The sequence below is a fragment of the Paramisgurnus dabryanus genome, chromosome 1 (assembly GCF_030506205.2).
Source record: "Paramisgurnus dabryanus chromosome 1, PD_genome_1.1, whole genome shotgun sequence".
Classification (NCBI taxonomy): domain Eukaryota; kingdom Metazoa; phylum Chordata; class Actinopteri; order Cypriniformes; family Cobitidae; genus Paramisgurnus; species Paramisgurnus dabryanus.
In genome coordinates, this window is record NC_133337.1 from 56,315,971 (window position 1) to 56,341,000 (window position 25,030).

The following is a 25,030-nucleotide window of genomic DNA, read 5'->3' on the forward strand; positions in this document are numbered from 1 at the left end:
CTGCTCTGCATATGTCAGAAAGGGGCACGCCTCTCAGTGATGCCCATGAAGTTGCTACACTCCTTGTGGAGTGTGCTCGGACTGGCTGAGGGTTTGGGGAGCCACTCTGCCTGTAGGCATGCTGGATAGCCTCCACTATCCACCTAGACAATCTCTGCTTGGAGAGTGCCTGACCTCTCTTTGGCCCTGTGTGGCAGATAAACAGGGCGTCACACTGGCGGAATCCCTCCGTTCTCTCGATGTATATCCTGAGGGCGCGCACCGGGCATAAAAACTCTGCCCTCAGGTCTGACCCCTCTTCCTGGGCTGACTTGAAAGCTGGCAGGCTAAGTGGCTGGTTGGTAAATGTAGAAGAGAGGGTCTTTGGAAGGAAGGAGGGGTTTGGCCATAGCGTGACTCCGCCATCTCCGGAATGCCACTGCAGGCAGTCATTGCTGACTGAGAGTGCATGCAGTTCCCCGACTCGCTTAGCTGACGTTATGGCTAGGAGAAAGGCTGTCTTCAAGGCGAGCCAGTTTATGTCTGTCGTCCTTAATGGTTCAAATGGTGCTCTGCAGAGAGCCTGCAGCACCATAGGGAGATCCCACTGGGGTACCTGGCTTCGTCGGGGGGGTCTCAATCGGAGAGTGCCCCTCAGAAAACGGGTCACCAAGACATGTGATCCTACTGTGCTCCCTTCGACTCTGCTATGCTGCGCTGAGATGGCAGCTGTGTACACCTTGATTGTGGAAGATGCAAGTCCCTTGTCAAAAAGTGTCTGAAGGAACTGCAGGATGGTTGGTAAAGGGCAGCATGTTGGCTCCTGTCCCTGCGTTCGGCACCATTCAGAAAAATGTTTCCACCTGTTTGCGTAGAGGGCATTGGTGGAGGGTGCCCGAGAGCTGTTAATGGTGCTGACCACAGCTGGTTCACAGAGGCCTAGCAAAGGGTCTGGCCCTTCAGTGGCCAAACCCATAGCTGCAGTCGAGCTGGATCCGGGTGCCAGATCTGGCCACCCATTTGTGACAGCAAGTCCTTCCTCACTGGAAGGCACCAGGGTTCTCTGTGCAGTAGCCGCAGCAACATTGGAAACCAAACTCTCCCTGGCCACCGAGGAGCGATCATTAAAGTCTCGTGGTGTTCCACTATAATCCTGTGCAGGGTGGGCAGGATTAATGGTAGAGGGGGAAATGCATAAAGCCTTCGTCTCGGCCATGCATGTGCCAGTGCGTCCTGGCCTAGAGGGCTTGGTTCGGAGAGGCTGAACCAGAGGGGGCAGTGTGTTGAGTCCTGACTGGCGAAGAGGTCCACCTCTGCCCTGCCATAATGCTCCCAGATGGTCTGTACTACCGCTGGGTGGAGTCTCCATTCCCCTGGGTCGGGGTTCTGGCGGGACAGGAGATCTGCGGCTCTGTTGGAAATGCCTGGTAAATACATAGCCCGCAGACTGGCAAGGTGTTGATTGGCCCACGGCAAGAGCTGCTGGGCTATGTTCAAGCACTGCAGGGATCTGGTGCCTCCCTGGTGGTTGATGTAGTACACCACTGTTGTATTGTCTGTCCTCACCAGTACGTGTCTGCCTGCCACTTCCGGGAGAAAGTGTTGTAGGCCAAAAAATACTGCCTGTAGTTCCAACACATTTATGTGCTGTTGCTGCTGTAGCGGACTCCAGCAGCCTCTGACTGTCCTGCACTGCCAAACTGCACCCCATCCTTCTTGGGAAGCATCTGTGGTAATGACCTCCCTCCTGGAAGGGATAGAGCCTAAGGGAACCCCCTGCATCAGGTACTCCCTCATCCCCCATGGCCGGAGGAGCTGTCGGCAGCTGTGCGTGGCCCTCACTAGTCTGTGTACATGCCGTGCAGGATGAAGGTGGCGGTTGTTCAGCCACCTTTGAAATGGGCGTAGTGTTAAAAGCCCCAGTGGGACCAGAGATGAGGCAGCAGTGAGCATGCCCATTAACTGCTGGAATGTTCTTAGCGTCAGTAACCTGCCCCTTCTGAAGCGGCCAGCCAGCTGGCGGATATTGTGAACCCTTCTCTGGGAAGGGGTTGCTCTCATTGTCCGCGAATCTAACTGTATGCCCAAGAACACTGTCTCTTGGCTGGGTACCAAAGAGCTCTTCTGGTGGTTGACCTTGAGCCCCAGCTCTGAGACATGCGCAACCACTGCGGCAGCCTCCATGCGGGCCTGAGCCTCCGACTGTGAGCAGATCAGCCAATCGTCGAGGTAGGGTAGAATCCGCATGCCCCGTGCCTGTAATGGCCCCAACGCTGCTGCTATACACCTGGTGAACACACGCGGTGCTAGCGCTATGCCAAATGGTAGGACGCAAAACTGGTATGCCTGTCCTTCGAAGGCAAACCGGAGAAACTGCCTGTGATGTGGTACAATCGGAACATGGAAATAAGCATCCTTTAGATCGATGGTTGTAAACCAGTCTCCCTCCTGAATGCTCTGGAGAACATCTACAGTGCGCAACATATGAAATTTTAGGACCTTGAGGTGGGTATTGAGAGGTCTTAGGTCTAGAATCGGTCGAAGACCGCCATCTTTCTTGGGAATTACGAAGTATGTTGAATAGAACCCACCGTCCTGTGTCTGCCTGTCGATTAATGTAATGGCCCCTTTTTCTAAGAGAGCGTTGATCTCTTGTCTTAGGGCTAGGGCCTTCCCTGGGTGGCTCACGATGGTGTCTTTGACCCCTCGGAATCTTGGCGGTCGTCGTTGAAATTGGATGCTGTAGCCCCTTGACAGAGTTGCCAACACCCAGGGGTCTGGTGTTATCGCTTTCCAGCGTTCGAGCTGCTGGCTGGAAAAACGTCCGACCGCCGGCGTTATGTTGTCACCGTCTGCCCGTCCGCCCTCTCTGGTCTCTAGAGGGGCGACGAGTCTCGGCTCTGTTATCCTGTGCAGAGCCGCGAGTCCTGGAAGTGGTAGGGCGACGAAACCCATCTGTGCGTCGTGACTCCTGACGGGTAACTGGCCACGATGCGAGTGCGGGCGGTGGCCCCCTCGAGGTTGGAGCCCTGTGTCTTAGCTGGCTCCCCCGGCGGAGACTGGCAAACTGTTGTCTTGCCTGTACTACCTGTGTGCTTCTATCCAGGGCCTGTTGTGCGGCCTGACCAAACAACTCCCCTGGGAGAACAGGGAGGGAGCGAAGGACTCTTCTGTCGGGCTCTGCCAGCGGGGACTGGGCTAGCCATATCTGGCGGCGGGCTAGGGTTAAATATGACATCAGTCTACCGAGTTCTCTGGTCATATAGGCGAGGGCCTGGAGTGACGTATCACACAGTTCCTGAGACGATGTCTGGTCCGTCCCTTGCAACGTCTCGGTAAGGGCCAGCATCAGGTGTGACATTGAATTCCCAATGCGTCCCATACGTGCTGCCGTGTCATAGCTTCTTACAATTAAGTCATCCGTGACCCGGCACTGTGCACGGGGGCAACGGGCGTCAGGTCTTAAAGCTTCATTGGGTGATAGCACTAGTGCTGCTACTGGTGGTTCTATGTTCGGCATGTTCTGAAGACCATATGTGGGTGCGTCCTGCATGGCTGCCAGTACTCTGCAGTCCCTGGGGAGATGGGAAAGCCGTCTAGGGTCCGCCCAACATCTCTGCAGCTCTTCAATATACGGGGCTGAGGGTGGCATTACCCATGTGGAGGGCTGTGTGGACCCTCTAAAAAAAGCATTTGGCTTGGGTACAGCTGCTGGTGCTGTATCCAGACCCAAACGGGCTAATGCGGCCTTTAAGACTGGCTGAACTGACGCTCGACCAGCCTCTGATGCCGCCGTTGTACTCTGACTTGTGACCTGGGAGCCAGTCTGAGAGTCATGTGAATGAGATGTGTGTGGCTCAGGTTCACCAAGCTCAAAACTCTCTGAGGCTCTGATGGATAGTTCGTCCTGCGCTTTGCCTGTTGATGATGATGATAGCGATGGCAGATCAGCTTGCCTATCTGGTGGGGTTTCAGCGAGAACGCTGCTGCCCTGTACGCTCGGTGAGGGTGGCTGCAAATTAGTGAGTAGAGCCTTAATTTGCTCAAACTCCGCGGCCATCTTATCTACCTTTAGAGCTAGGCCACCTTTCTGCTTCTTCCCTTTAGGGGCTGTGTGTGTGGCCCCGCCTTGGCGCTTGGTGGGTCTCCCGGCTAGTGCAGCCTCCTGCCCCCCTTTGCCATGGGAAGTACCGTGTTGCTGGTCCACCTGGGCTAGCCTGGCTGTCCGTACGGCTACACTTAGGCAAACACAGTTCATGCAGGCCTGTTCCGTTAACCCCTGCCTCAAATGTTCAATACCCAGGCAAGAGGGACATTCTGTGTGGCCGTCCTCTGGTTCGAGGGGGGCCTTACATCCCGCACAAGACGAATACATATGCAGCATATTGATTGCTGCTACACTTGGTCAGCTAGGCGGGACAACACCAGGCTGGTTAATTATACAATACAGTAGCCACCGGCGAGTACACCCTGGCTTTAAGTAGACTGCTGTACTGCTGCTTAAGTTAAAAAATAAAATAAAAATAATAAATAAATTAAACAAGACACTTAATAACAATGTGTAAACTATGTCAATAGATTATCTGTCAGAAATTTAGCGTTGTCTTATTTCATTGCGAAGATACGCTCTGATTTTAAACGTATACATAACAACTGAAATGGCGTGTTTGCCCGTAACTGAAAAAAACAACTGTTCACGGCGAGAACACCGTTTGGCGACACACGTTGACAGCAGCCAAATGTACAACTAAATCTTAGCTAATGACTTACCTTAGATGAACCGGAGCTGACCGTGGAAAATAGACACCCGCGAGTCCGCGGCGAGAAACGCCGCCACGCTGGCCTCAATATTCCCTCTGAGCGAGGCCACTCAGCGCCGGTTAAAAGAATTATGGCTAGACTAACGCAGTCTCTAGGAGGGTAAACAAATTGGTTACAGCTCCAACCTCTACGGGTAGCGAAACTTCAGCGTCTTAGTCCAACTTCGATCCTGCTTCAAACGCGAGAAGATGCAAGAGGTCACTTCCTGGGTTGACTTCTCTTTTGTGCCGGGGCACATCGATGACGTCAACCATGTCACAGGTGACTTTGTTGTTACTAATACTCGACCTGCACGTTCGTGTGATGGACATCCATGTGCTGTAAGCACCGCCTCTGGCGGTCAGAAGAAACGAAATAGAACTTCATATATGTACTCTGGGGACACCGAAGATTTATTTTCCATCTTTAAAAAGTCCCCTTTAAACTAACAAAGTACTAAACCCACACTAGGAGCGGTATTTAAGGCTAAGCGTATCCCATCGTGCATCATGTTCTGCATGTAAATCGTGAGATTTTTTGCCCAAACTTTGCGAGATGTTGCAAAAACTTTATTGTAAGTTAATAAATGGACATTACATAATTTGGCAGTAAAACGGAAAGTGTTGCATTTCATTGTTGCAAAACATGTTTTTATAAGACATCTGCAACTGCATTTATCACATAATTAGAAACAACATTAATTGTGTCATTTATTCAGGAACTACCGAATTAAAAAACAATAAACTAGTAAAACTGCATGCAGTACATGTGCAAAGAATTCTGCTTCTGAAAGTTTCAGATAAGTCAGTGTAGATAATAAGTTTTAAATAAGCTTCAAATGGACATTTCAGAGTGTTTATGTGTTCATAAAGTGTTTATAAAAAACAGCCCCTTAAAATATACAACGGAGTAGCCTAAATAAAAATTGCATACGTTTTTAGGTGCAAATTGCTGCCACTTTTTTGAAATTTTTACACTTGCTAAGTATGTCCCAACATGCACGCTTGATCTCTTCACGTCCACTAGAACACTTGGGCCAAATACAGGAAATACGTCATGTACGTAGTCAAGTGCAAAGACCACAAGTGTTAGTATTTGGACGCAGCCTCAGTGATTACCAGCCACTAGAGTCCTTTCATTTCACTCATAAAATAAACTGTGCTGCAGCATTACATTTATATTACATTTACAAATTTGACAGACGCTTTTATCCAAAGCGACATACAGTGCACTTATCTGTACAGTGCATTTCTTTTTTCTGTGTGTTGCCTGAAATCTAACCCATGACTTTTGGTTTGCTAATCTATCACCATCTGATCTAAAGGAACTTGACAATTTAAAGAAAAAAATAAAATTGACGTAATGACCAATGTATGGAAACCCCCTAATACTTATTGTGACCTCTGCATTTAACCCATCCAGTGAGTAGTGAACACACACACACACCTGCAGGACCTAAGGAGCAATAGGGGACAGTTGCAACCTCCCAGCCGTGAGACTCGAACCGGTGACCTTTAGATTACAAGCCAAACTCTTTATCCATTAGGCAGTGACTGCCCTCAGTTTGTCAACAACAGTGATTATACAAAAATTACACAAAAAAGTTCCCACTTTGCAATATACACAAAAAAAGTTACAGAACATCAGAATTCAGGCCCTATAGAAATAAGTATTCAATATTCAGATTTGTGATGGACCGAATTATTATATTTCACTCTTTTATGTATAGTATTATTATTTTAATTACATTTTAATAATGGGCTAATGATAAATATTGTAACTGCAAATTTATTCAATTTTTTTTATTGTTATCATTGTGTTTTCAGCTATAAAATAGCATATAGCAAACCAGGCTCGGTACTGTACCCCTAACAAATAAATCAACTTCAATTTACCATTGAAGGCTGCATGACTTTCAGCATGATACGAAAATGTCTTTCCCCTCATGCATTTGGTAACTTCCTCTTTCTCGGAGTCAATGAGGTGTGTGCACAAATGTGAAGCCGTCAACTTGAAACTCTTGCTGAAACAAGTCTGAAGGACTCTGCCTGTTCATTAATTTCAAAATATTCTCCATGAAATGAAGCTACAATCCTCTTCTTGACAGGCGTGTACATATACAGGACCATAAAGGCGACAGATTCTTCACCATCATGCTTAAACAGTTTAACATTTTAAAGCAGTTTGGAAATGGGGGGAAGTAAGTACTTTCATGTGTTGTTTTCAGACAATGTTTGTGGTGCTGTGTATGTGCAATGTTGATCAACTTGTGACTGTTTCATATAAAACAAGGCATTAGTATGGTGTAATTTTTGCACTATTTGTCTTTATGTCTGGGCAATGCAGCAAATGCTGTTTATATTCCTAAACTCATTTCTAAAAAACATTGTAATGGTATTTTTTTATGATGGCTGGTTATATAATCTGTTGTGATGACAGTAACGTTATTCATGAAAGTGTCACAGTAAATTCATCTACCACAGAAAGGTTTCTCTTGTACTTAACTAATGTAATTTCTCCCGGTCTTTCATTGTTTAAGCCCAGGGGAAGTACAAAGTTTGGCATTTGACTTGAAAATCAAAATGGCACAGTACAGTGTACACCAATATTAGGCTTTGACTGTGTGTATGTCTTAAAATTAGGGAGAGGGGCTAAAATGTATGTAATGTTTGTCACATGAATATACTTTTGAAGGATGTATGTACTTAACGTAATAAAACAATAAACACTTCCTATGCTAAAACTTGCACACAAAAGTGAAAGCATTGTATTTAAGAAACAAATTACACATTATGGGGGAGTTTCCTGAACAAGGTTTAGAGATTAATACAGCACTAGGCCTTAGTTATAGGACATTTAGGTCGTTTTTACAAACCAACCTTAAAAAACAACAACAATACTGGTGTGCATCTTGAGACAAAACAATGGCACTGATATATGTTAAGATAGGATAAGCCCTGTCTGGGAAACCGCTCTTTAAATTATTTACAAATTCACATATTATAAATCTTTATTTGGTAAATGTTACAAAATTATCCAATAAACTTTATCTTTTATTTATTCAAATTAATTTGTTTACGTATCACATAGGCAAGCTGTGTCATTAAACCATTCTTATATTATTTGAGGTAAAATATTTACGACCCTTACTTATATGCTTCTTTTAATATATTTTGGTTTATAGCAGAGTCCTACATTATTTTTCAGCAATATTTAAACGTGTATTGTTATTATTAAAATGTGTATATCTCATTGTTTAGATTTAAATCTCATGATTAGGTAATTGTCAAAGAGGAAGCTGTGATAAAAGGTGTCAGTTTCTAAGGGGTGGAGAGCGCATCTGCAAGTTGCAGAGAATAAGATGCTAGTTGCAACCCACATTGATATGAGGTTAGCAGGATAATAATATACTCCTTTACCCATGACACAGAGCAGGCCAGAAACACTATCACATTATGTGTCATTTGACGCTAAAAATGTAGGCCATATGCCGTATGTATAAATCTAGTAAAACTTTATCTGTGTTAAAATAAACCCAATACCCAGCAGATTTTAAAGGTCCCGTTCTTTCTGTGTTTTTGAAGCTTTGTGTTTACAGTGCGCAATATAGCATGTGTTCATGTTTCACCTGTAAAAAAAACGCGGTATTTTTCACACCATTTACTTATCTGTATAGCGCTGTTTTCACTGTCCTAAAAACGGTCTGATGACTTCCTTGTTCTAAGTCCCTCCTTCAGAAATACGTAATAAGTTCTGATTGTGTAGTTTGTTTAGCGTGTTGTGATTCGATAGCAGCTTAGCTTGCCGTTAGCTTAGCTGGCAACTGACGTATTCCTGTGGGCGGAGTTTAGACAAAAAACTATTCTACTGATGTCATTAAAGCAGGAAGTAGGGGGCTGTAGTCCAAACCGGCCGTTCACTGTAGGCTTTGAAAGGTGAATTCTGTTAAAGAAAATATATCGCCTGGCAGTGAACTTTTACAGGTATTATTTATGCTATTATAGCCACATTACACACTAACTAGGTTTAAAAAAAAATAGGATCAAGAAGAATGTGACCTATAACTGTGCCATTTAAACATATCTAAAGGCCTTCATTCTTAAAGGGATAGTTCACCCAAAAATAGAAATCGTCATTGTTTACTCACCCCCGAGTTGTTCCAAACCTCATTAACCATATTAATTACTTTGTTCTGCTGAACCCAATGGAAGAAATTTGTAAGCAAGCGTAAACGAAGCATTTTGGTTACAAACATTGCTCAAAATATCTTCATTTGTGTTCTGCAAAACAAAGATATTTATACACGGCAGCGGCTGGTGACTGCTCTTCTGAGATGCGAGAAATCTAAATATGTGTTCGGAGTGTCATGTTTGTTGTTGTGTTTCAAAATCTATGTTTGTTGCGTCATGTGCATCATGTGTTTTTTCAAAAGAAGTGCCTGCTGCATATGCGTCAAAACCATTTATGATAAAAGAGACGCTCACGTTCATTAAAAACTCGCAAGACACTCACTTAACACTAAACTCTGATTACGCATGAAATTAAGCAAGTATCTGGCAAACATGAGCGTCACTTTTATCATAAACCCTTTAGATGCATCTGCAGCAGGCACTTATTTTGACATGACGCTTGATGCACATAAATTCACTTGACGCAACAAATACATAATTTGACATGACGAACCACACACGACGAGCTAAATACGTGTTGTGACGAGATTCGCATTGTGCGCACTCAAAAAGAAGTCACCGGCCACCAAAGTTTGAAACAACATGAAAGAGAGTAAATGATGACAGAATTTTTATTTTTGGGTGAACTATCCCTTTAAATTTTCATGTTGGCTGTGAAGTGTAAAAAATTCGAGTACTTAGACCATTATTTTTCTCCAAAGGTTAAGGTCAGGTTAATATTTGCTCTGACAATAGCCAGCTGTCTCCTTTGTGTCACAAAAGTGCTGTCTTGTGTTTATGCTTTTAAATAAATGACGGGATTATTTGGCTTGATGATGATCTCAGCATTTCCATAAGCCAAGCATTGAACAGTGTACAGATATGTTCAGGCTGTTAAAAGAGAAAGCGTATAGAAAAGTTTTGTGCGTCAGATCACAGTCCACTTCCCCTCTACTCTTACCGTTGTCTTTTTTTAGACCAGACCTGACTCTCTAATTTAGGCTTTCACCAATGTGACCAATGCAATTTTAGTTAACGTGCAACGTTTGAGGTTCTCACAGTCATAAGTTGTGTAAAATCGGTTTCATTGTGAATGAAGTATTTGTATATATACATTATTATCACTATCTGATTGTTGTTTTAGTCAGTGCCATGGGACTTACACAGGAAAAATTACTTTAATTATACTTTGACCTGTCTGTAAAATTCAGGCTTAAGTTGCAATCTAATTATGAGATTAGCAGCATTAAAGTTTGATTTCACTCAGTGAATTTACATTGATCAAATTTAAGGATATCAAAGTTATATCTTCACAGAATGATCTTTACATTATGTTGGATGATTTTATGTAAAAAACAGTAAATCACAAAAAAGACTGTAGGTTTTTAGACTACAGGGGTCTCCAACACGGTGCCCGCAAATCACAGTCTGTAAGGTGCCTGTCAAATCACATTCTATTAATAGCCTCAATTTGAATATTTATTTATTAAATTTTTTATTTTAGCTTAGCTTATTTTATGTATGTTAACATTTTAAACAATAATAAAACAAATCAACAAGTAAAAAAAAAATCAACACGTAAAAGAAAAAAGCTTTGAGAAGACTATATCAAAAAAGTAGCCCTCCAGATAGTTTTATCCATTATGGTAGCCCTGGTTCACAAAAAGGTTGGAGACCCCTGATCTATTATGTGAGAATTTCGGATGCAAAACCCTCTAAGTGCATTTATTTCACTTTAATGACAATGAAAATGTTAGTAACTGAAATGCTTTTCACAAATGTCACTTTAGTCATTTCATTGGTATTTAACAAATTTGACTGTCTTTCGCTGCAAAAGTGCATGCAAGCTTTCTGGCACAAACCTCCACTTCTTAAAAAAATCCACTACTTTGGACAAGACAGTAAAAAGTTGTAAAATCACTAAATATGCCACTAGAAACACTGTTAATGATGAAAGTCAGAACTGAACCACACATTAGGGGGCGCTGTGATTCATATCACTGTCACATTCGAGTTTTATTCAGGTCCAAGTACCCACAAGGCACCCAAGTTTGATTGCGATCTACAGTCAGTTTGCACGCTGTTGTTAATCTGTACACTTTGCTGAAAACCGACGTGGCGTTTGCCATATTATTTCTGAATGGCCTGAGGAAGGGTTTAAAGCGGATTTGAAGAGAAAGTATTTAATAAATGTATAATACGTGCCAAGAGCATTCACTCAATATCATGAATAAATATTTCATTTTTGACATAGGTGGCATTTAGCGGACATAGCATCTGAGCTCTTCATATTATTTAGTTTAAAGGAGCTGTATGTAGGATTGATATCTAGTGGCTGAACTTGGTATCACAGTCTAAATTCAAACGATTGCTGACGGTTTTCAGACACATAGTGAGGAACTAAAGATGGAAAGGATTAGGAATTGCAATGTTTTTTGTTTTCTGGATTTTTATAAGTCAATCTGCAGCTCATTTCGGAGATTGCGTCCACCGTAGGTCGCATTTATTGCCCATTGCAATCTCATTTATTAAGCAACCGTAATATCTGGCAAACGGGCTGTTGAAATACACTTTTGGGTAAATAGGCAGTCACAATGACCACAACAAAAGCAGACAGTAAGGAGGAACTGTCTCAATTTCAAAAAGAGAATACCTGGCTTCAGCTTTGTTTTTTTTTGGGAAACAGATATGTGAACTTGGCATATTTCCTAAATATCTACAAATACATTATAGTATTTTTTACGTAGTACAGTCAAAATCCTACAAATAGCTGCATGATCTGCCAAAAACATCTAAATGTACAATTTATAACCTCACAAAACATGCAGTTTGAGTAACACTGAACAGTTGAGTCCATGAAAAGAAACATTAAAGTAATCAGGTTTCTGCTTTGAGAGATTTGGGGCTGTCTATAGATGATGTCATCGGACACACGTGCTTTGTCCCGCCTGAACCGATGTGAACTTCTGATCTGTATTTATTTATCGGTCTGGCTAGTGGCTAAACTGATCTCTGAAACAAATACCTTGTTGAAAATGAAATGTTTTGGTTTGCTAAAGACGAGGGGAGACGACGAGCTTGGATCATAACCAGACAAGAATTCAAGCATCTATAGCTAACATTGTATACATTCATTTTACACAGTAACATAAGCTCAATGTAATAGTTGATACGCGTTAGATATGCTATATGTTTATGAAGGTAATTTACTTGTCATTTTTTCCCTTGTTATCAGAAATAAACTGCACTAAAAGGACTCTTTCTATGTGAAAGTCCACCCAAAGTCGCACTTAGTGCACAAAAGCTGTCTGTTTATGTTGTTACTTGTAAATCATCTGTAAGCTAATATGTGCCTCTATCCTATAGGTCGCAAGATGCAACTGACCTACTTACAGATGATCTGGTTTTGGTGGGTCACTAATACTACTACACCTGAACACTTTAACCTTAGGTGTGCTTACAGTACATTAATGCATGGCCATGTAAATGTCCCATGTGTTTGTTTTTAGGTGGAACAGCGTGTGGAGCCAGCCAGAAAAGCTGCCCAAATCATTCATAAGAAGCTGGCGGGCTGCCTGCAAAGTCAGCTGGGACTGGACTCTGAGCGACGAATGGTAAACCGATCTCTTATTTAGTCATGAGTTGGCATGGATTTTGAGGCAGATTAACCACAAACTGTGGGTTTCTATATGAGAAATACAGTATGTAACATTCAGAGAGATAAATGAAATGGCAGTGTGATGAAAAGCTTTGGAAAGAATCGTCCACATGAAACATTGTTACAGTGGATTTCTTCCAATGGCGACTGATTTGTTGGAATACTTTTTCAAGAAACTTAATCACTGGTTTAGGGATGAAGGAGAGTGAATGAATCTGAGTTTATTGTGTGTGTGTCTGGAGTTGTTTAGTCACAGGAGTAACTTTTGGCTGCTTTAAAAGAGTGCAAAATACAGACACTTATTCACAATTTCATTTTAGAAGATTGAACGTGGAAGAGAAAAAAAGCTCAGTTTTGCTCTATGAAAAAGTATTCAAAGTGTGAAAACTTTGTAAGCTTTAACGAACTTTGGATGACACTTCTCCTTTTTGCCTCTCTATAAGATGAAACACTTTCCTTTATAAGTCGTTTTCAATAAAAGTGTCTGGTATTTGAAATGTGAATATACATTTTTGCGCGGTTCTCCTCTCCTCGGTTGTGTGGCATTGCTATGATATTTATGTAAGCGAATTTAAATAGACTATTACAAAAGTGGAAGTTCAAACAATATGTTATAGCAGATACTGTAGGACTTCCTTATTTTCCTCATTCACTTTTAACATTCTTATGTTTCCTCCTTTACAGAAAAAGTTACCCCTCATGATGCTGTCTGTTAGTATGGCTGAGAGCTTTAAGGATTTCGATGGGGAATCCTCTATTAGGCAAGTATTCTGTCAGGAAATGTTAGCCTACATTTTGGCATTGTTCACCCAAAAATTGACTCACTCTTATGTTGTTATCTGCTCTGTTGAACACAAAGGATATTTGTAATGAAGCAGGATACAGAAGCACCATTGACTTACATAGTAAGAAAAGTAATAGTGTGGAAGTAATCAGTAATTCTCAAAAACGGTTGGGTTACAAACATTGCTTGAAAATCTTCCTTTTTTGCAGCAGAACAAAGAAATGAATACAGGTTTGTAACAACATAAGGGTGGGTAAATGTTGAACGTATTTAAAATTTTGGGGTAAGCTATCCCTTTAAGGCCACAGTATGCACTCTTTAAAGGGACATTCCACTGTTTTTGAAAATATGCTAATTTTCCAGTTCCCCTAGAGTTAAATATTTGATTTTTACCGTTTTGGAATCCATTCATCTGATCTCTGGGTCTGGCGCTAGCACTTTTAGCATAGCTTAAGACAATCCATTGAATCTGATTAGACCATTAGCATCGTGCTAGAAAATAACCAAAGATTTTTTTATATTTTTTCCTATTTTAAATTTGACTCTTCTGAAGTCACATCGTGTACTAAGACCGACAGAAAATTAAAAGTTGCGATTTTCTAGGCAGATATGCTAGGAACTATACTCTCATTTTGGTGTAACAATCAAAGACTTTGCTGATGTAACATGGCTGCAGCAAGCGCACTGCCCGAAAATAGTCCCCTGCTATTGAAAGTAACCAAGGGGACTATTTTCCGGCAGTGCGTAATATCACTACGCCTGCTGCAGCCATTTTACATCAGCAAAGTCCTTGATTATTACGCCAGTTTGAGAGTATAGTTCCTAGCCATATCTGCCTAGAAAATCGCAACTTTAAATTTTTTGTCGGTCTTATTACATGATGTAACTACAGAAGAGTCAAGTTTTAAATAGAAAAATATCGAAACTCTTTGGTTATTTTTAGCGCGATGCTAATGGTCTAATCAGATTCAATTAATTATGCGAAGCTATGCTAAAAGTGTTAGCACCAGACTCGGAGATCAGCTGAATGGATTCCAAAACTGTAAGATTCAAATGTTTAACTCTAGGGGAGCTGCAAAATGAACATATTTTCAAAAAAGTGGAATGTCCCTTTAAGGCCACACTCTTTAACAAGAATGTCAATTTCTAAGTCCACCCAGTTTTGCTTTCCTACAGAAAAGTTTTGGAAATGTGCTGCTTCATGCAAAATTATCTGGCACGGACATTGGCTGACTTTGAGATGAAGTTGGAGAAAGACGTACTAGTGCCTCTAAATAAGCTCAGTGAGGTACGGCAGCTTTTTTGTTACCACAAACGTAACATATGAAACCGGCAACATTCATGATCTTTACCATTGCTGTCTATGCAGGAGGACCTGCCGGAAATCTTAAAAAACAAGAAACAGTTTGCTAAACTTACAACAGACTGGAACAGTGCTCGGGTCAGGTGAATATTTTTAGTAGTTTATTTGACCAGACCAATTTAAGTCAAGTATTAGTTACATCATATTACATAATGGGATGGTTTCCCAGGACAGGGTTTAGATTAAACCAGGACTAGACTTTAGTTATGAGTAGATTTTACAAAAATACCTCACAAAAAATATGTTGTTCATCTTGAGAGAAAAAAACTATTTACTGATATATATTTTTTTAAAGATTTATATATTTCAGTGCAAGCTGTTTTCAGACATACATCTGGGACTAAGTTTAAGCCCTGTCCGGGAAATTGCCTCAATGTGTTTATAATATGTGCCCTTTATGCACTCTTCTTTGAAGATCTCAAACCAGCACAGGACCACAAGCCAAGCAGGATGGTCTTAGAGAAGATTTAGAGGAGGCCTGGAGAAGACTGGAGTCCATCAAGGTAAACAAACCCTTCACACATGATAACTGTAAGTGCATATATTTTAGTGCAAAGTTAATTTGTTTTATACTTTTTAATACTTTTTAAGTAGTTCTAACTAAGCCAAAACAATTAAACCTAAAATGAGATTTTTGAAAGTATTTTGAACGCCGGCCACTATTATAAATGGCTCAGATGCAAAACCCTCTTAGTGCGTCTGACATGATTTCTTGTAAATTAGCATTTTTTATCAGACTCATAACGGATTCTACCAACAAACCTCTATTTCTGAATGACCTGAGAGCGGGAGTGGTTTTGAAGTAAAAGTATTTGATGAACGTGTAATACATGCCGAGAGCATTCAGTTAATATCGTCATCTCATTTTTGACGGAAGTGACGTTTAGTAGCTTTTGCATCTGAGCTATATACCTCTGGGTTTTGTCATCCACATGGTCAGAATAGCTAAAAACACAAGACTTCAAGCTCTGTGATTGGTGCACATGATTGGGCCAATGTGCTTATGCAGATAACATGGGTTTTATATATGGCTCACTCACATTCCTCATCTTTCCTATATAATGTGTTTAATAATTACTATTTATTCATAATAAACAGCTAAAAGGCATGCAACTGCAGTTGTGTAAAAAAGTGTTGATCCACAGGGCCATGTGGGTTTTGTTTTATCCTTCATAATAAAAATCTTCATTTAAAAACTGCATGTTGTGTTCACTTGTGTCATCTTTGATGAATATTTAAATTGGTTTCATGATCTGAAACATTAAAGTGTGATCACATGCAAAAAAAAAATCAGGAAGGAGGCCGACACTTTTTCACACCACTGTATGTGTTGTAAAAACTCTTTTATACAAAGTTTTGCAAAGCCAACATTCGGTTCTTGTTTTAATTTTTTGCAAAAATAATTCTTGCTTCCAGGATCAGTACTCTGCAGATCTTTATCATTTTGCTACTAAAGAGGATGAGTATGCCAGCTACTTTATTCGTGTGAGTACCTTTACCTTTATTATAAGGTGCACTTTGCACTATGCAGATGTAGACAAAGCAAGGCATGTTTAGTTGCACATTGCATACACAAAAATACAGGAAGAGCTACCCAGCAAGGTACAGACATACCTAGCAGGCATAACGTCATTCGACCAGCTAGGTCAAATATAGACCTGATATAGTCTGGCAATGAGTAACCCACTTCGATCCAAAAATAACCTTGATTGTGGTTACGTCGTTTATCCAAAATAGTTTTTTTGCGAGATGTATGATCTCCTATCATGTAAGCAAAGTCAAGTGATTACAAAGTGTAATGGTTAGACGTCAATTCAATTTTCACTAGATGTCTGGACTGTGTTTGGATGGCATTTAAACATTAAAATGCAAAAATGCTTGCTGGGTATAGGAACCTATTGGTGCACATACTCTGATATTGGGCCACACAGGTGCTATGCAGATAAGTTCAAATGCATTTGCATTGGGCCACTAATAAACAGATCTCCAAACTTCTCTGACAGCTTCTGGAGCTACAATCTGAATATCACAAGGCCTCGTATGAATTCCTGGAGAGAAACATATCTGAGCTTAAAGAGAGCCACAGTCACACAGGTGAGCACAGAAGAAGTGTTATCTACTGTAAATAACGTTGCCATCCATACTAGACAACTTTGTCACATAGTGTGCATTTGTTTATTTCATTATAGAACCTCAAGTGAATTTATCGGAAAATAAGGTATTTGGAGAACCCCTACTGTCGCACCTTGAGAGATGCAATCGAAAGATTGCCGTACCAATTGAGGAGTGTGTGAGCATGTTGATGCGTACAGGACTCAGAGAGGAGGTACGGTTTCGGCTTGCCCACACACGCGACTATATAAACGCAGTTGACCACACATGCACATCCGCACCCACTTGCATATATGCACACCCACATAACTAACTTTGTCCTATATATCTCGTCTCACTATCTTTATTTAACATCCTTATTTAGGGTTTGTTCAGGCTAGCAGCTGGTGCGTCTGTTATGAAAAGACTAAAGAGCTGTCTGGATTCGGGGACAGTCGACCAAAATGAGTTTAAGTCTGACCCTCATGCTGTAGCAGGTAGAAGCCACAAGTGGATTTTTATTATTATTTTTGATTCATTTTAGTGGTGCATTTAATGATTTATTAGCTGACACTTTGTACAGAAGTGCACTGTAAGTCAAACAAATGTGGTTGCAAATTGTGGTGAGGTTGAGGCAGCAAAGTACAAAAGAAAAACTAAAGTTTTGTTTGTTTCATTTTCAGGGGCTCTTAAATGTTATCTGAGAGAGTTGCCTGAACCGCTCATGACATTTGAATTGTATAATGACTGGTTTCGGGCTGCTGGGTGAGTCTGTAGTTTGTTGTTCAACTCGGATACTGGTCTTAAAGATACATTATATTTATCGTATTCATACTTTTTTTGTTGCCAGGGAAAAAGAGACAGAAGAAAAACTAAATCTGCTACGGGAGGCATTGCAAAAACTTCCCACAGACAACTACAACAACCTCAGGTTTATTTTTAACTCTTTTTGGGCGGTTTCCCGGACAGGATTTATATTATTTTTCCTGTTAATCCAAGACTAGGCTATTTAAGTAGTTTTTGCAACCATACCGCACAAAAACAATACTGTTGTGTATCTTGAGACAAAACAGTGGTGCTGATATATGTTAAGATATGTCAGTGCAAGGTGTTTTTAAATTAAGGCAGCTCAAACATGCATTTTAGTCTGGGACTAGGATAAGGCCTGTCCAGGAAACTGCCCTATTTGTTAAGGTTATTTTACCCTGAAATGAAAATTCTGTCATCATTTACTCCATTTACTCTACTTGAAATTTCAATACACAACTCTTGGCAAACAATGGTAGTTCACAGTGGCACATCTATTAAAGTTAAAGGGTTAGTTAACCCCAAAATGATAATTTTATCATAAATCACTTACTGTTGAATAAAATCATTTGTTTTCTTTGCGCACAAAAGTGTTGTTGTCGCTTCTTTATTATTATTATTGATTACTGAAATATTATTGAAATACTGATGGCACATGGACCTTTTTAGCAATGCCTTTTACGACACAGGGGTAAGTGATTTATGATAAAATTGTAATTTTGGGGTAAACTAACCATTTAAAAAAAAAACATAAAAGTATAATTAAAGTAGTTTTAATTCAAAATTATTGAATTCATAGTTCAAAGTCTTATCTTATCTTTATTATTTTAGTTGGTAGACTGAGCCTAAAATATTTATTTATTAAAGGGATAGTTCACTTTAAAATGAAAATTCTGTCATCATTTACTCATCCTCTTGTTGTTCTAAACCTGTTTGAATTTCTTTTTTCTGATGAACACAAAAGAAGATATTTTGAGAAATGATGGTAAACACACAGAAGATAGTGACCATTGACTTCCATAGTAGGAATACAAATATATTGAAAATATTGTGATAAATGATGAAGAAAATATTTTGATAAATGATGGTAAGTTGATGGTTGATGGTACACATTAAATTCCATCATGTTTTTTATTCCTACTATGGAAGTCTATGGTCACTCTTTGCTGTGTGTTTACCATAATTTCTCAAAATATCTTCTTTTGTGTTCATCAGAAAAAAGAAATTTATACAGGTTTAGAACAACATGAGGATCAGTAAATGATGACAGAATTTTCATTTTAAAGTGAACTATCCCTTTAATACTTTTGCAGTACCCCTGTTTGCTGATAGGTGGCCCCCGAGCCCAAATGTGAAACTACCCTGTGTTTACTACTTGTGCTCTACCCGTCACATGTTCATGTTCTGTGGGTTCCTTTTGAGTTCCTGTCTCGTGTTTGTAGTTTATTGAAGTTTTTTGGGGAATGTTTCCCCTGTTAATTTTCTCCCCAGGCAACTGACATTGCTAATTTAACCAACCTTCCTGACTTCATGCTAATGAACTTTTTCTGTTATGGATTTAATCAGGCTCACCATGATATCATAACTCGATATATGGTCCTCTTGGGTCATTTTCTCTGTTTCACTACTCGGTCTCTCACAGTAGGCAAGGTGGAGGAGGAAGCTCCCCTAAAAATGTTCAGGAGCCGGGCTGGTCGCAAAAGCCTGTACGTTAATAGTGGCGGGCTCTGTGTTTGTGGAGCCTTTCTTTCCAGAGCTAGCTGACAACATTCTCGCCAAAGATGCCAAGTTCGGTGGTCCAGCATTCCCATAGGTGTCAGTGGTCTGTCCACTATCCGCAGTTCTTCCTGTGGTGGCTATGGCCTTGTGGTGTGTTTGAGCCACACACTGCTCTGTGGTTCCCCCAGAGGCTGCTGTTGGCATGAATCCAATCCAAAACTTCCTGTCACAGCCAAGATGACTTCTCCTGAGATTCTTGTGTTCTTTGATCTTGCAACGATGGCTGTTCCCCAGTTTCCTGCACTCTTCGTTTCAGCCAGGATGGGTGTTCCTAAGTTTCCTGTCCAGGCCACTACTCCTCCTCCTTGTTTCAGCCAGGATGGTCGTTCCTAAGTTCCCTGTCCTGGGCACTACTCCTCCTGAACTCCCTGTGTTCCCTGTCCCAGCTAAGATGTCCGTACACTGGGCCCTGCCTGCTTCCTGTCTCTACCAGCACCACCCTGGTCTTCAACTCTGCCCTTCTTCTCATCACCACCAGCACCAACCCAGGTCTCCAGCATTGCCCTGGTTTCCGTCGCCACTGGCCCAACCCTGGTCTTCAGCTCCCTCCTGCTTCCAGTCACCACTGGCTCCTCCTTGGTCCCCGCGGCTCCTCCCTGGTCTCTAGCTCCGCCAGCTTCTCCCTAGTCTCTGGCTCTGCAGGCTCCTTCGTGGTCTCTGCGTCCACTGGCTCCTGGACACTACTCCTCCTGAACTCCCTGTGTTCCCTGTCCCAGCTAAGATGGCCGTACACTGGTCCCTGGGTCCTTCCTGGTTCCTGTCCCCACTGGGACCACCCTGCACTCCAGTTCCTCTCTGCTTTTTGTCTCTACCAGCAGCACCCTGGTCTCCAACTCTGCCCTTGTTATCATCACCACCAGGAACAACCTAGGTCTTCAGCTTTGCCCTGGTTTCCGTCGCCACCGGCACCATCCTGGTCTTCAGCTCCCTCCTGCTTCCAGTCACCACTGGCTTCTCCCTGGCCCCCACGGCTCCTCCCTGGTCTCTAGCTTCGCCAGCTTCTACCTAGTCTCCGGCTCTGTCGGCTCCTTCCTGGTCTCTGCATCCACTGGCTGCTCCCTGCCTGTTTTTGTAGTTCAATGTAGTTCTTTTGTTGATTGGTGCTCCTGTTGATTGTCTCTGCAGGTGTGTCCTGTTAGCCCATCTGTATATGTAGCCCTAATGTTTAATTTGTCTTATGTCAGTTGTTAAGTGTAATGTTTCATGTATGCCTTGCCTGTGCCCATCGTGGTTCCATTTTCTTCGTTTTTAATAAACCTTAACTGCATTTGGATCCGCTGCCTTGCCTGCCTATTTCCACACGTTACAATACCTAATTCTCAGGAAAAATGTTATAGCTTTGTTTGAGGTTATTCACACAAAGCTATTACCTAACTTTAGAATACTTGGGCTGTGTCCGAAATTGCAAATTTCTATACAATAAAGAAGGTGAAAATCAGTATGCAAGCGAGGCGGCTGGTATGTTTCATTTCATAGTTTTGAAAAAACAGGCCTACTAGTTTCAGCTAGGTTTTCAAGCGTGCATTCAATGGATACATTACAATCCCATACAACAGGATTCCGCAAATCTTACCCTGGAGGGCTGGAGCACTGCAGAGTTTAGCTCCAACCCTGATAAAACACACCTGAGCAAGGTAATCAAGGTCTTCATGATCACTAGAAATACACAGGTGGGTAAGTTTGATTAGGGTTGGACCTAAACTCTGTAGTGCTCCGGCCCTCCAGGGTAAGATTTGTGGAACCCTGCCTTACGAGATGACTTCATTGTTAAATTATATGCTCAGCAGACATTTCGAACATTTAGTTTATGTTGATAATAGCAATAGCATATAAAAAAATACATAACACATATATAATAATAATAATAAAACCAATCCTATAATGTTTCTATTTAACCCAAATGTCTTTGTCTCTTTCTCAGGTACCTTGTGCAGTTTCTGTCACACTTATCAGAACATCAAAAAGTGAATAAAATGACCCCCAGTAACATTGCCATAGTGCTTGGTCCTAATCTACTTTGGCCTCGCTGTGAGGGGTCAGTACACCACATACGTTTAATCACAAAATATCACATGATCTTGCAAAGCATGCTGTCAGATCTTAATCTCCTCTCCTCTTTCTTACATTCAGAGAGACTTCCTTGTTGGACATGGCATCTGCATCTTCTGTGCAAGTTGTGACCATCATAGAGCCGCTTATACAGTATTCCAAGAGCCTTTTTCCTGAAGGTACAAGAACAGTACTGTTTTATTACCTTACTAGTTCTGGATGCTGATTGGTCATTAGGCATATGTTTATGAAGAAACAAAGCTACAGCAGTCTTCACACTGCACAGAACTTAGATTATGTTTGTTGTATACTGTATATTAGGGATCTTTGAATGAATAGGTGATGTGATTATACTTATTTTTAATAACAGTTTGATAAACATTTGTGTACTTATTATGTGGTGGTAACTATTTAATAAACACAAAAATACCAGTATTTACAATACAGCAAGGTCTTGTTCATTACTGCTTATTTAAAGTCCACATAAAATCAAATTCGATGTTTTTTAAATATGGTAGCCTTAAGCATATCTATAAACTAGTGTGCTCCAAAACATTGACAAAATTCACATTTCGAAGATGTAAGCATTTAAAACGTAGTCTCTCACTTCTGCCAATACAGATACATTACTTTTATGACATCATTCTGCACTTCAGCTTCTCATTAGATTTCAGGCTGTCATGTAAACTAAATGCTATTGGCTATTTTAAAAGTTGAAAAGAGAGTCAATATACCCCACCCTAACTTCCTGTTTCAATAGAAATTGTCATTGCATCGAACAAAGGTGCGCATTTCAGTGGGTCACAAAACATTTCTGTGTATGCCTTGAGAACAGCTATAAATTTCCTTAATTTGTTTCATTTTAGATGCTGATTTTAAGATCACAGAGTCAGATTCAAGCTCAGATTTGCAAGATGTGATTCCAGCAACATCCGAGAGGTCTCTTTCTGACAGCGTCTTTCCCCCGGCCCCCTCTCCCACTGGCCAACTTTCCCCTTCTCATACTGACAGGTACTGAGTCTTTCTCTGTGGTTTCCTACAAAGTCATGGCTAACCAACCTTTTACAGAAATATCTAATCTTCATAGATAATATCATATGTTTCTATTCCTATTTCAGTTCAGCCTCATCAGAGGACTTTGGGGTGACACTCAAAACTTCTCAGGTGAATCGTGACGCTACTGTGTGGGATAACAATGATTCGGATCCAGCACCTCAGCCACCTGCAAAGAATCACATGCCTACTCCTCTTCCCCGGTACACTCCTGTACACCCCCCATCTAGCCAATCAGAGCCCACTCCAGAACCTTCCCAGTCCCAGGAGCCCTCACTGAAGATCGGTTTTCCTTATAAACGTATGTTGCTGTTTAGGGATTATTTCTGAAGCTCTTTACTTTTGTTATTATTACAGGGAAAGCTAAATTTCCTATTCCTCTTTTTTGCATTACAGCACGGAGGTCCTTCATGCAGCAAAAGACATCAAACGTCAGCAAAGTTCCTCCCGTGAGTCAGACAGGAGCGTTGCCATTAAATCAACCAAGAGCTAACCCAGTTCCTCTGCCCAGAGTCTCTGAGGTACAACCACTGGCTTCAAACAAGCCTGAAACCACCCAAACTCAACTGCCTCCGTTGCCTGAAACTGGACCACAAAAGAAAACCCAAGGCAGAAGACCCAAAGTCCCTCCTCCCCAACCACCACCACCCCAACCACTGAGCAAGCAACTTTCCTTTCCAGCTCAGTAAGTCTTTGAACGCGAAGTGTACAGCTGGAGAATAAACACATGAAACTTAACGCTTTCTTTTGAGAGTAAAGCTCAATCTTGTAACTCTTTATATCGGATCCCTTGACTTCAAGTGGTTAAAGGGATAGTTCTCCCAAAGATGAATATTTTATCATCATTTACTCACCCTCATGTGATTAAAGGTGACATAGAATGATTGAACGGGGTATTTATCCTTGTTCTGTGATGTGATATGTAGACAAAAATGTTTTTGTTTGGGTCTGTAATGCCTTAGAAGCTTCCTTAAAACCTCTCTCAGATAGCTCTATTAGGGTGGGGGATTTTAAACAAGTGGTTTTGCACCTATTTGGCTCCCCCTACTGGCTTAACTTGCAATCTCATTACTGATTGGCTGACTTTGCTGCCACTCTAAAAATGTAGCCAATTATTTTAAAGTGGGAGGCAGGGAGATGCCTGTGATGTCATAAGCATCAGTTTTTCAGATTGGGCCGTTTTCTGGCTGACATTTCTAAAAGAGGAATTTCTATGAGACTGAGATGTTTAGCATGTCTAGCACTTTTTGTATGTTTGTGAATGCGGGTAGACTACCATTATTCAACAAAGACAAGGTAAAAATGTTTTTTCATTCTCTGTCCCCTTTAAAAACCTGTATACATTTCATAATTCTCATGAACACGAAGGAAGATATTTTGAGGAAGGTCTCAATCATGAGCCCCATTCACTTCCATAGTAGGAAACAAGAATACTATAAAAGTGAATGGTCGGTTTGGTTATAAACATTAAATGTCAGTGGCGGCCGGTGACTTCTTTTTTCCAGGGCGCTCGATGCGAAGTACATGTAGCCCGACATGTGTGTGGTTCGTAATTTAAAATATGTGTTCTGCGTGTCGAGTGATCCTATGTGCATCACGTGTCTTGTCAAAATATGTGCCTGCTGCAGACGTGTCTAAAGGGTTTATGATAAGAGAGACGCTCGCGTTTGCCAGATACTCGCATAATCTCATGCGTAATCAGAGTTTACTGTTAAGGGAGTGTCTTGCGAGTATTTTGTTGACGTGAGCGTCTCTTTTATTATAAACGGTTTTGACGCGTGTGCAGCAGGCACTTATTTTGAAAAAAACACATGATGGACATGAGTCACGAGCCGCCACTGTTACAGTAAATGTGTAAATAATGAGTAAATGATGACAGAATTTTCATTTTTGCGTGAACTATCCCTTTAATGCTTTCAGCTGTGCAGTGTTTTTGTGACACTGCTCTTTCTCTTGTGTTTCGTTGATCTGCTGTAGAGATACAGGGTTTGTAAAGGCTAACAGAGCAAAATGCATATTTTATGTATGATGGTTAGCGAGTGCTTATAATGTCAACAAAAATCTTTTAAAGCTGACATCATTTATATTTTGTTTTAATGAAAACTTAATGAAAAAGGTAACATACATTGGTATTTTGTACAATTCTTGTGCAAAGTCGCACATACGTACATTATGTACATATTATATCATGTGATTAAGGGAATGGAGACTTCAAATAAAAATTCAAATGAATTCATATTAATATTTAATCATATTTTCATTGTGGGGATCATAAAATGTTAATGAATACTGTGTTGATCGGCAGATATTTATCATGTAATAAAATGTGACTGTGACACTGACAGTCATTGTCGTTTCATTGTTTTTACCTCCCAATGATGCAATAGCACAATTTCACTATCTAGGACAGGAATTTCATCAGGCAGACTATGAGTAACCCACGTCTAGCCAAATTAATTTGAATTTGTTTATGCTGTTTTTGGTAGATGTATGATAAT

General features: G+C 41.1%; 1 protein-coding gene across 1 annotated transcript; it reads left to right on the forward strand.

Moving 5' to 3' along the window:
• Positions 1-6,731: 6,731 nt before the first annotated feature.
• Positions 6,732-24,868, forward strand: sh3bp1 (SH3-domain binding protein 1). Its single transcript, XM_065242471.2, has 18 exons — positions 6,732-6,979; positions 12,315-12,357; positions 12,458-12,562; positions 13,291-13,367; positions 14,567-14,678; positions 14,760-14,836; positions 15,169-15,256; positions 16,170-16,238; positions 16,757-16,847; positions 16,943-17,079; positions 17,230-17,341; positions 17,528-17,609; positions 17,695-17,775; positions 21,352-21,465; positions 21,561-21,658; positions 22,346-22,490; positions 22,598-22,833; positions 22,929-24,868. The coding sequence occupies exons 1-18, from the start codon at positions 6,933-6,935 to the stop codon at positions 23,219-23,221; spliced, it is 2,007 nt and encodes a 668-aa protein (XP_065098543.1). The 5' UTR covers positions 6,732-6,932; the 3' UTR covers positions 23,222-24,868.
• The last annotated feature ends 162 nt before the right edge of the window (positions 24,869-25,030 follow it).